Raw genomic sequence first — 12,327 nt, forward strand, 5'->3', positions numbered from 1 at the left:
TATTGTATTTTACCAAAAATATGGTAACTTCTAGAACTTGTAACATAACCTCAGCCTACCAGGAAAAGCCAGGCTCATGGTGAAATCATGCATTCAACGGGACCCAAGAGAATATTCAACTGAGGCAAAAAAATAGCTGCTGCAGCTTATTAACTGCCTCCTCAGCACCCTCGGGACAACAGGGAGCTCCAGGGGCAACCTCACTGCTGGAAACCACCCAGAAAGACCCCGATGGAATCCCCTCCCCGGTGCTGCCTCTTCCCCAGGGCCCCTCCCCACCTGAGCAGATATTTTGGCTGATTTTGAGGTGGGGCAGGGTGAGGAATCTGGTTCAGATGGCAAAGCCAAGTCCATCCCGAGGAACCCCCCACAGGGAAAGACTGCACAAAACCTGAGCTGTGCCATCCCAGCTGACAGAAGGAAAGAACAAAACCTGCTAAACCTGGCAAGATTATAACTGATGAGGAACAGAAAGTACCTGGGAAAACAAACAAACAAACAAACAAAAAAACCCACAACTGTACAAAAGGGATTACATGAGTAAAGGAGATTTGAGTTAGGAAAATTTAACCAGGAGAAAAATCAAGACTTCTTAGGCTCATTTAAAAAAAAAAATAAAAAATCTAGAGAGACAGACCCATAAATGGAGTAATTTTTACACCAGAACTGTTTCATACCTTCAAAAGTACATGGCAGTCAAGGGAGCAAATGACGCATTGGCCTTTCCCAGTGGCTTCCAGCAGCTTCCCCAGTGCTGCAGGGAGGACTGGCTGATCCCCCGGCACCAACGAGCTGCATCTCCAACCAACGAGCAGTCCCCCTGGGGAGTCCACGGGACCGCTCAGGCACAGCAAACGCATCCCTAGGCGCTGGAAGCGATGGATGCAGGAATGTCTCAGCCCTGGCTGTACCCTGGAGGAGCTGGCTGGGAATAACGATGCTCAGCCCCTCCTCACATTGTTCCCTCCCAGGTCTGAGCCGAGGACTGAGCACCTGTGTGTGTCTCTCTGCTCCTTTCACCCCGCCCTTCCTCCCTGAATAAATGCTCCTTAACTGGAGTTGAAGAGACGTTATCTGAACTAGGTGCAGCTGAGCCAGTTGTACGGACTTCACAGCCTCATCAATCTTCCCCCTCACCTGTGTTTTCTTCCACCCTTTCATTTTTAACAAGCAACTCTATGCATTTTTTTTTTAATTAGGTAAAAGGCCCATCATCTTTACAATATTTTCTTCAGAATGTTTACTTTAATTTTGATTTCCCTGCTTAATCTTTCTCACAAAGCTGTACGCATTTTTAAATCTTCCAAGGAAAATAATTACAAAGATAATCCAGCTGAGTGTAATCAAACTGCAGGGTTCTTTATTTTCCTGACCTTTTAATTTAATTTCACATCCTGTGGTCTTAAAGAAATACTAGGATTATATCATCTTGTTATTGTTTAGATTATGTGCCAGTAAAAATAAGGAACAACTGATTCTCTTCTTACCCACTGCCACACAGAAAACTCATACAGCATACAGAATATTTTCAAAATAGAGATGCAGAGGAAGATCTCATGGATGAGCATGAGTTAGAAAACCTTAGCTCTCACTTTTATACCCAGAACCCTTGCTTATTTGCTAGGATTTTACAAATATTTTATAAACATGGTAACCTCTTTCATAAAACAATTTGGTTTTAAACTTTTTCAATGCACCAATATGGATCCTGATGTGATTCTGTGGATCTTTTAGCCATGGAAATAATTCCACTGGCTTTAGCACCACTACCTGTACTGGAATAAGAGCTTCAGCAGCTGTCTTTGGATCAGTACAAACCAGAAGCCACATACAGAGCATCACTGGCATAAAAACAGTGGAGAGAAGAATCAGTCACATGCCTTAGTGAGTAAGGTCAACAAAAACACAACTTCTGTCTCAACATGTGCAAGAGGAGCCTGCCCACATCCCACAGTCAGTTCGTGGGGATCAGAGCACATCTGTGTTGAGTCTCAATTCACAACTTGGGCTTCAGGCCCCCCACTGCAAGTGTCAAAGTCCTCAGCACACACCTTTGGAGCTGGGGAAAGAGATCCTTGGCAGATTTCAGCCAGGAAAGCAGGAGTGGAAAGGGAGCTCATCTGCCAGGAAGGGAGACTGTAACGAGCAGGTGTGGGGATTTCATTGAGTATTTCTTCCAGTAACCCACTGTACTGTCCACAGGTACAAAGGAAGAAGGAAACAATTCCAGCCACCCAACAGGTCTAACATCCCCCCAGGGCCTAAAAACAGCCTGGGCAGAGCTACTGAATTCCTCTGAAGCTGTTTCTTCTTCACTGCCTTCAGAATGGGGCAGCACAGCCCCATCCACCACCTCCCTGGGGACAGAGACAAGGACACTCGTGGTGGGCCCCTCTCAGGGTGAGATTATGGTTGAGGTTTTCATTCTGGAGCTGTTTGTCACAAAGACACCCGTGTTAGTTCAGTCCAAGTGCTCTGGTAGCACCCTCAGTAGAGCACCACTGAGAGCATCCCTAAAACCACCTCTTTCAGATGTTTCTGACTAACTTTCAGATGTTTCTGACTAAGTTATCTCAGAATATTCTTAATTAACACAAAAGAGCTAGACAGAGTCACAAAGTTATGCCCGTGTCTCACATAAATACAGAAAATTCTTTTGTGAGTGGACAATTTCAGCAGCACCACGTTATTCTCAGAAAACAAAACAATACAAAACAAACATACTGATAATGAAGACATGCAGTCTCTTCCTAGATTTATTATGTTGCACTTGAGGAAAGCAATCCCACGAGATTAATGGAACAGATGTAAGTAGCTCTACTCAAACCTCCATAGTTAACACTTGCACTAAAAGTTTTACTGCCTAATAGCTTCAGTGTGTTAATAACCTGAGAGATCATCATTTAAATGCCCACAAAGCCAACAAGGTAGAGAGAAATTAGATTTCAAGCCAGCTCTGCACACACACACATTTGCTCTTAGCCAGGTATGGCCACAGAACCAATTCCCTTCTGTAAAAAGGGATTTTGAAGTCTTTCAAACTTACACATTCTTTTCACAAAGGCCAAAAAAAAAATCCCATTTTCTGAATTTTCTTGATTAAAATACAATGAAATATCCTTGACTCTTCTGGATACTTTTTTTTTTCCCCAGAAAGAAATGGTTACAGGCTTGAAAAGGAATCTAATTTTTTTTAAACTACTGCTTAAAAGCAGCGTGTCATATCTGAGGGAATGGCTGATCCCATTCTTGAAGTCATTTTAAAAGCTATTGCAATGGTGAGCTTTTCTTGAGCTCTAAAAAGAAAACTGAACTGAGACACCACGAGCAACCTTCCTCAGCTTGCAGAGACAACGTTTTCCTGACAAAGCACTTTGTTTTTATGTCAGGGGATGGAGGAGAGGACTTAGATTCTGCATTCAGTGCACTGGTTAATGAAGTTGTAATAATCATATTCTCCATGGGCTTTTGGCTGTCACTGCAGACACCTTCTTCCCTTCAAAATATGCTTTTCATTGTTCTACTGCCCTTTTTCCGATTGCTCTGCAGCCAAGTTCTTGGAAAGCAATCAGGCTTCTTGTTTAGGATTTATTGCTAGCCTTTTGCCAATGAGGACACACACAAATCTCCCCTCTGATCATCCTGGAAAAGCAGGCTAAAAATACAGCAATTTATGAACAGGCACATTTTGCATGTTATATGGCATCAGTGTGTACTCATCAAAAATTCTGAGAGTATAAAAGAAGGTCCCTCCTTTTGGCCAGGCCAATCAAAAGCTCTGCTTGGGTACCATAAATAAGCTTATTTTAGAATTCCAGTCTACCTAAAAAGGGGAAAAAAAACATTTGCATTGTGTTTTACTGGTTGGAGGATTTTTTTTCCTCTTACATTGTAAACTTTGAACTTTAGAAACCCCAAGTCTGAGCAAAACAATGGTTTATCTTCCAAACTGGCTGCTTTAAAACTAGTCACTAAATTAAGCATCACAATTCTCATTAAAGCTTTAAAGTGGTGACAATTGTCTGCTTGCATGCACTTGGAAAGGAGTTTGCAATTTCAGAGCCAAGCTGTATTTGTGTTTTGTGTTTGTATTTCACTTGCCTGAGAAAGCTCCCACCCACAGAAGCTGCAGGTACCAGGGGAGGAATGGCTCCTGAGGAAGAGCAGCCAGGTAATCACCACGCCTTGGTCGGGCTTTTCTGACCATATTGTTTATTTTTCAAACAAACATTATAGTTTAATTATCAACTTCTTTGAAGTAAGGTGATTCTGTGGCTCAGGCACTGCTGCTGACACTCGGGAACACGAAGGTTAATGAAAAGCAAGGCCAATGAAATGGCTTTAAATTGGCAGAGGGCAGGGTTAGAGGGGATATTGGGAAGGAATTCCTGGCTGTGAGGGTGGTCAGGCCCTGGCACAGGTTGCCCAGAGAAGCTGTGGCTGCCCCTGGATCCCTGGAAGTGTCCAAGGCCAGGTTGGACGGGGCTTGGAGCAACCTGGGCTGGTGGAAGGTGTCCCTGCCCAGGGCAGGGGGTGGGATGGGATGAGCTTTAAGGTCCTTTCCAACCCAAACCATTCTGTGATTCTGTGAAGATCCAGATAAATGTTTCACCACCTCATAATCTGGGATTCTTACTCAACCCAAAATGACTGCAATTGTTATTATTTTTATTTTCTTTTTATGACTCTCATCTTTCTTGTCTTCCTTCCCTGCTTATTCTTTTCCCCAGGCAACACTAGAGAGTTCCCAAGTACCTATTTGGTTCCTATAATTAAACCAGATGTATTTTCTAGTCAGTCCAAAAAGAGTAGCGATTTGTGAAATGGGATTTTGCATTCAAGAAATGAGAAATTATAATTGAAGGAAACAGCATAAATTTAAGCTTAATAAATAATGAATGAACTTTCAAATGCAATAAAACTCCATTTTTTTGCATGTTCAGACTGGCAGACTTCTCAATAATTTTGTGTCAAAAGCCTCATATTCTGCAAAAATATTAAAATTTCCTCAAATTTATTCTCTGCTCAAAAATATTCACCAAAATATATTTTTGTATGTGAACTGCATTTACTCTTTTTGTTGCTCTAATGAGATTACTCATGTATGACATGGCATCAGTTAATTCTGGGTGTGCTTCTCATTGTGATCATCAGATTCAAGTGCAAGTATTTGCATAACAGTTATAAAACTTGCCTCCTGGTATTTCAGTTAAAAAAGCTCACTCTACATCAGGGTGAAGGAACTTAGAAAAGAGATCACAGGGGAGGGGGAAAAAAAAAAAAAAAAAAAAAAGAAAAAAACCAAAAAGTTGCTACCAAGGCCAAAGCAAAGGAGTTGCAAAATTTAAACCAATATTTGCTATAAAACATTTGTGGTGGTCACTCAGCCCTCCTTCTGATTCCCTGGTAGATGCCCACACTGCTGGATTTCATGTTGCAGATCTACCTGAACGTCCTTTGGAAACCAACCTGAAATTTCCCTTTTGCCACGGATAATGGGGTTTGTGTTCCCCTGGCAATTGTGACAAAACTTCTGCTTTTACTAAGGTTTGCTTAGTTTACTTAGATCCCATCATTTTCCTTCATTAAGCACCAACCACCAAGTAGCTGAGCTTTTACTTTTGACTTAACAAGTGGAAACACACATGCACACACTTGGCTTTGGCTGCACGTTCACCCAGCTGAATCTACTGATGGAGTCTGCAGGACCTGGAACAAACTTATTTTTAGATACCACCATAATCCTCAATATATTAACTTGCTTTTGCTCCTGCTCTTCCATATGCCTGTCTGTCTTCTTCATCTGCAATGACAACCACCTGCGTTACTCCCTGCAAATTTTAAAGCCACTTTAGTCACAGCAGCTGGCAACAATAACTAAAAGTGTGGCAACACGCTCGATGCAGGTATTGTGGCTCTGATGTCAGGTACAGCGCTTGCCCTTTGTTCTTAAAAATTTAAACAAATTTTGCATCCCCTCTAAAATAAATGTTTTAAAAATAAAATTAGCACCGGGCCTCCAAAAAACCTTGTTGGAGGTTCATACGTGGCTTAAAGAACAGTTGGAATGTAGTTTGGAGTAAATCCTGATAAATCTCTGCCTTTTGGATTATAGCTAACAGCTTCTTTAGTAAGACTTTAACATAATAAGACAACATTACTATAACCATCTTCCTGAGAATGGTAGAAAAAGACTGTAAAACCGAGTGGCACATTTAAAATTACTTGCAAAATACTGTCTCTCTGTAAACAACACACACAATAACTGTAATGAATACCAGTCCTTTAAAGTATTCCTGAAGTCTACTGAAATCTAAATCTACCATGGCTGGTAGCAACAACTGCATCCTAAACAATACTAAAAATGACGATAGAAGATGAAAATTCTCCATCAGAAGTCAGAAAGTTATAATTCACCAATCTGCTGAATGGGATAACACCTTTGCCCTTAATATCTGCAGAGCTTCTTTGGGAGGATCTCAGGACTTTACTCTTTAGCTAAGCCTCGCGAGTTCAACAGCCCGGGAGTTATATAAACATTATTTTACAATTTGAACTGTTTTCCCAGCAAAAAGGAGCACTCCTCCAGGGGAGGACCATCTGAGCGATCTCTTTTACGAAATGAATGCTGCCTTTCTCGTGCTTCCACGGCTTCAGGAGCCACCGAAGCTCAAAGCCCACGCAAGCCGTGGCCAGCCACGCAGCTCCAGCGCCTGGGAGGACAGCGGGGAACAGGCTGCAGGTTGTGCCGCACCTCACATCGCCCAGTCTAGCGAGTGCTTTCAGCGAAGAACGCCTCAGCAAGGGCTTGGAAAAATGCCTTATTTTAAGGAGTAAGCAAGTAAATAAATACAAACACAAACCCGGGTTGGAACAGGCAGAGAGAGCGATCGCGTCTTGGCAGCGATGCCGCATCCGTAGGACGTGTTGCTTATGCGCGGCGCTCCCCCTCCAGCCGGAGGGATGCTCGCAGGCGGACGGGGGTTCCGCGGGGAGCCGGGGCGAGCCCTGAGCCCCCGGCCCCGCCGTGCCAAGCGCCCCGCAGCCGCGGGGAGACACCCGACTGCGCGGGGAGAGGACACCGCGTCCGCTCCCGACTCGGGGGGAAAGAGCCCCGTGAGCCCGACCCGCCGGCTGTTACCGGGCATGGGCTCTGAGGGTGCTCGGGGGCAGGACGGGGATGTCTGCGGAGCCCGCAGCCGGCACCCGAGCGTGTTTTCAGGGCGCCGAACGGCGGCGGCTCCGGCATCGCCCGGAGCATCCCATCCCGTTCCATCCCATCCCATCCCGCTGCCCGAGCGCGGCGGCTGCCGCCGGGCACTACACCCGCCCGGCCACCCCCCGGCTCACCGGGGCACCCCCTGAGCCCCCCCAGCCCCTCTGCCCGGCCCCGGCTGGGGACAAACACGCTCGCAACAATGGGCATGTTTGCAGCAACATGATCTCACCTAATAACGCCGAATAAGGCAATGACTGCACGGGGAAGCGATACGATCCCGCCGGTCTCACCACACGGCGCGGAAAGCTATTTGCAGATTTGCTAAGCCCTTTTGAATGAATGCATCTGCAGCTGACCTTTAACAATAGACGCTGAAATAGCACAATCTGTGGGACCAGATTTGAGGAGGGGGGGCGGGAAGGGGGAAGGAAGAGATGGGTGAATATTGTAATCTCTGCAATCTCATTCACTTCCTTTCCCAAACCCCCGCTCGCAGGGAAAAAGCGGTTTATACCTCTCCACCGCGACTCTATCTCCAACAAGCCGTTTCTAACACCGGCACAGACACATGGCACCCCGCAAGCCGCCGACAGCGGGACCGGCGCTCATCCCCGCCGGCGCCCACCCGCATCCCGCGGGCACCGCTCCGCGGAGGGGCGACTGCGACAAGGATGCTCCAGCCCCCGCTCTCTCCCCTCCCGCCGCTCTCTCACCTTCCCTGGCTTTCAGCAAAACGGTGTTGGCAACGATGTTTTCCAGCTCCATTGACGAGCTCGGGCAGCGCAGGCAGCGGCACTGCAGCAGGACGTCACTCCGAGGTGCGGAGTCTCCGGGCGACCACCCGCCTGCTGCCCCTAGCGCGTTATCCCCCCGCGCATCATCCCCGCCTGCCTCCCCGCTCCCCCGGGCGGAGGCGGCGCTCCCCGCACCGCCGCGCCCCGCTACTCCATCCTCCGCCCCGCCGGCTCCGCCGGTGGTTTGAGGGCTCGGGCGCTCCTGCCTCCCTCCCCGGGGGTGTGGCAGTGCCGAGCGGCCCCGCAGCCCGCGCAGGCGCCGGCTCCGCGGGGCCGGGCACGCCGGGACCTGTAGTCCTGCGGGGCTACACCGCACCTGGAGCCGGCTCCGCACCCGCGCAGCGTCCCCGGGGACGGGGAGGGCGACAGCGCTTGCCGGGGCTCGGACAGGGGCCGGCCACAGCCCCGCGGAGCGGGCGCGGGTGGGTGTTCGGCGCTGGGGATGCGCTGGGATGCGCGGAGCGATGCGCGGAGCTCCCCGCGGTCCCGGTCCCGCCGCAGCCCTGGTGCCGGATGCCACCCGGTGGTGGCGGGCCCGGTCCGGCCCGGAGCTCCTCTGCCCTGCCCGGGGTCCCGGGGCTCCCCAGCCCGGGTCTTCGTGCTCCTCACCGCCCCGCAGGTGCTCGTTCCCGTGGGAAGGGGTCGCCGACACCCGCAGACTTCTTCCTGCCCCCGCCTTCTCCTTGGGCCGGGGCACGGGCGTCTCGGCTTTCCTGGGATCTCAAAAGCTCCCCAGGAAGTACCGGAGGGAATCCCATCTCTCCTGCTGCACCATTGTTTTCACCCTTGCAAGCAGCTGTGTGAGACATCAGCCACTTGTGGAAAGTTTGTGAATTTTAAGCGCTGGATTACAGCATAAATTCTCTTCTGTCTATATAGCACAGATGCTCGTGTCAGCTTGATTCTGATTTTCCTAGCAACGGGGTAGATCGATTCAGCAGGTCAAGCAAAGAAAGAGGATAAAAACGACCCATTACTCCCGCTGACACTCTTCCCCCATCTGTATTTGCATTGATTAAATCCACATGAAGTAAATCAAATTAACGTGCACCTTCTTGTAAGTGGAGCATAGACATTACTTTCTTCTTCTTTTTTTTACTGTACCGATCCATTTCCACAGCCAGGCAGAAATGACTTGCAACAGCATAACTTGCAGACTGCCTAGAACACATTTTCTGAATATAGGAAAGAAATGAGAAACGCATTTCATGAATAATACCTTTGACATTAGGGTAAAATTGCTATAATAAATGCTTTTTGTACCTGCTTAAGTGCCAAAGGTTTGAACTTTGAAAGTTATTGTGCATAGCAGGTGGCACTGCTATGTACCATCTTCCACATCCAGAGCTGTGCCATGTTGTGGTTACTTTCTCTGTAATGCCAAGTTCTATACAGCAGCAGTTGTGCCTGTAAGTACCGGAAGATTTTTCTCTGATTAAATAATTCTTGAGGGAGAAATTGCTTCCTGGAAACCAGAGCCTCAGCTCAGAGAGGAGGCTCCCAAGGAGCATCTGCCCTGCCTGTTGTTTGAACAGTTCTGTGCAAGCACTGGTGCTTGCTTGTACGCAGAAAATCATGCTCAGGTTGAAAGTGCATTTCACATTCCTGCCCAGCCTCCCACTCATGGTCAGCACAAGGACAACACCGACATCACAACACGGCTAATGTTGGAAGACAGATACAATTTTTATTATGCAGAATGTTTTTAACTGCTACAAGAAACTCCTCTTTCCAAAGGAAAAACGAAGGCATGTGTCTAAGTGCCCATTTTGTGGAGCACCACTCACTGCAGCAGCGAGTTCAGCTTCTGCTGACAGCAGTGGGGTATTGCTGTGTCTGCCACATCTCAGGATGAGGCTGCTCATGGGGAGGGATTTACCTTCGTGGGACACTCCACAGGGAGCACTGGCTGTGTTTGCTGGGTAACTTTCACAGAGGTGCCTGAATGAAGACAGCAGATCTTGCAGGTCTCAGGTCTGAGCTGCACTTGGAATTCAGCATGTGCTCCGGACGGCTCTACCACTCCTCTTTTCTCTGATGTCTCTCTGTACCTCTAGATGCGTGGAGCCATCTGCAGTGTCACCCCCTGGGACAAAAGTACGACTGCAGCACGCTGATGTTGTCCTGTGTGCTTTCAAATATTTACTCCTCGAAAGGGTAAACATATTTATCGAAAGAGTTACGACAGCTCTCTCTCTGGAGTTGGAGAACCCCACGGAGCTACCTAGTGTTCATGAACGGCACAGCCTCGGAGCTCTCCACCATCCTGGCAACCAAAGGCACAGTTAACAGTCCCTGCAGAAGCAGGGGCAGCAGCTGAGCTGCATGTGTGCTGCTGCCACTGGGGTTATTTCAGCTGAGCTGCGAGACTTTGCGTTGAAAGGGACGAGCAGCAGCCACAGAACTTAAACGTGGTGATTCTTGTGTTACTTAACAAATAAAACCTGTTTCTAGCAAATCTGAGCCAATGTGGTGCAACCAGAACACGGAAAGATGTGTGTTCACTAGCATTCACCAGCACTGCTCTGAAAAACAAAATCAAGGTGATCAGTCCTCACTGCATCCCTCTTTTCTACTGCAGTTTTTTGAGCTGATACATGACAAGGGTCTGCTTCCAGCACAGGCCTGAGATGGATGGTCCCCTTCATGGATGCGGCCCCCCAGGTGCTGCCAGAGCAAGTGCCAGTGCACAGACCTACTCACCGAAAAGTCCATCAGCTGGTCTTTGCAAGACCCACTGCAGCTTTTGGAGTCTTACCTCAGGACTTCTTTATAGCTGGTGGTACCTTCGTTTCTGTGCCACCTGGAACCATCTGGTTCACAAAACCAACAAAAAAAAAATTAGGAAGAGGTAGATTTACTTATATCCATTTTCTCTTGTGACAACACGGTCCTTTAATTTCAAGGCAGGTCCACACCTGCTTTAATGGAACCGTCAGGTTCTCGGTGAGTGAGGTGGAAGGAAACAGGAGACTTGTAAATCTGTTCAGTGCTTGTCTTATTCTATTCACTGTTGTAAACTCTGGTGCTGAAATGCATGGACTCAAAGACAGGGTGGCAGGGGAGGAACACAGGTCTTTTTGGCTGGCCTAAGGATCCTGATTCAGTGCTTGCTGGGAGAAAAGGGAAAATTTAGTCTGAATCATATGCAGCAGCAGCCAATTTTAGAAGGGGAAAAAAAAAAAAGACAAGCTACCAAAAAAACCCAGCTAAATTCTGAAAAATGTGCTTTCTAAGGTGCTTAATGTGTCTGGTTGTTCTGCTTTTAAACCTCCATCTGAAGTCACTCAGGAGAGGCTCAGAAAAACACCTGAAAGTGCTGAACATCAGGATGAAGCAGGGCTGGCAGCCATCTTTCCTTTATGGGAAAAGAGAGGTTTGTAAATGAAACGCCAACACCGCGCGAGACCCAAATGCATCAGCGCAACAGGAACAGGGAGGCAGCCAGGCAGTGTGATATTCTGAGCCACTCGAAGCATGAGTCATCAGCAGGGTGGGCTCGCACAGCTCCAGCCAGAAACACAGCAGCAACACACCCAGTTTTATCCTGCCACCAGAGAAAAACCACTCGGCCTCAGCACAGCCTGCTTGAAATGCCAGGATAAGACCCCCGGTGAAGCAGATGGCAGCGAGGCTTTTGCCTGTGTTTATCAGCTGGAAACATCCCCTAACAGCAGCTATCTCCTAAATCCATGCCATAACACTCAATTCATGCAGTCGAGCCCGTTCATGATTAGGTCTAAGCTGCATTGTGCTTGGAATTGCTTCTGAAACTTATTGCTACAAACGGGCAAATTCTTCCTCCTCCCGCTGAGCTTCGGTATCAGCAGGTGGGAGCACACAGGCCTGTGAGAGCATTTGCAGGCAGCTGGAATATTTTCCAGCTCCTCTGTGTGCAAGGACAGAGGCTGCCACCTACCAACAGCCACGGGGTGATGCATCGTGTTGTCTAAGGCAAACTTTTTGCTTTGGTTTAGACAAACATTGTTTACGTCTCTGCTGTTTCTTTCCATTTCCAAACGTGTTTTTCAGTCGTGTGTTTCCTCCAGGTAGATCACAAATGATGGTTACAGCATTTGAGCGCAGGGAATAAAATAACCTCCCAGAAGATGAGTGGATTTGATTTTTTAAAGAAGCAGACACATGCATCCCATACTCTGCACAGACTCTGCCATTCAGTGACGCATGGCAGCAGATCTGATTTGGGATTTGCTTACCCCTTTCATCGGGTTTAGAGAGAAGTGGCTACTTTCCCCCCAATATTTTGTTGTGTTAACGATGATCTTTCAAAGAGCTCTTTAAAATCTCTCACAA

General features: G+C 47.7%; 1 protein-coding gene across 2 annotated transcripts in view; it reads right to left on the reverse strand.

Moving 5' to 3' along the window:
- The window catches only part of GRK5 (G protein-coupled receptor kinase 5), a 147,425-nt gene extending 139,311 nt beyond the window's left edge, over positions 1-8,114 (reverse strand). For both annotated transcript variants that reach the window (XR_003572010.1, XM_027890878.1), the window contains exon 1: positions 7,933-8,114. Coding sequence is in view for 1 of the 2 variants with exons in the window: in XM_027890878.1 (XP_027746679.1) it covers positions 7,933-7,984 (52 nt within the window). In the remaining variant the exon portion in view is untranslated. The remainder of the gene's footprint in view (positions 1-7,932) is intronic.
- Positions 8,115-12,327: the final 4,213 nt, after the last annotated feature.

The sequence above is a fragment of the Empidonax traillii genome, unplaced genomic scaffold (genome assembly GCF_003031625.1).
Source record: "Empidonax traillii isolate 1590-97213 ecotype Southwest subspecies unplaced genomic scaffold, ASM303162v1 scaffold301:size691294, whole genome shotgun sequence".
Taxonomy (NCBI): Eukaryota; Metazoa; Chordata; class Aves; order Passeriformes; family Tyrannidae; genus Empidonax; species Empidonax traillii.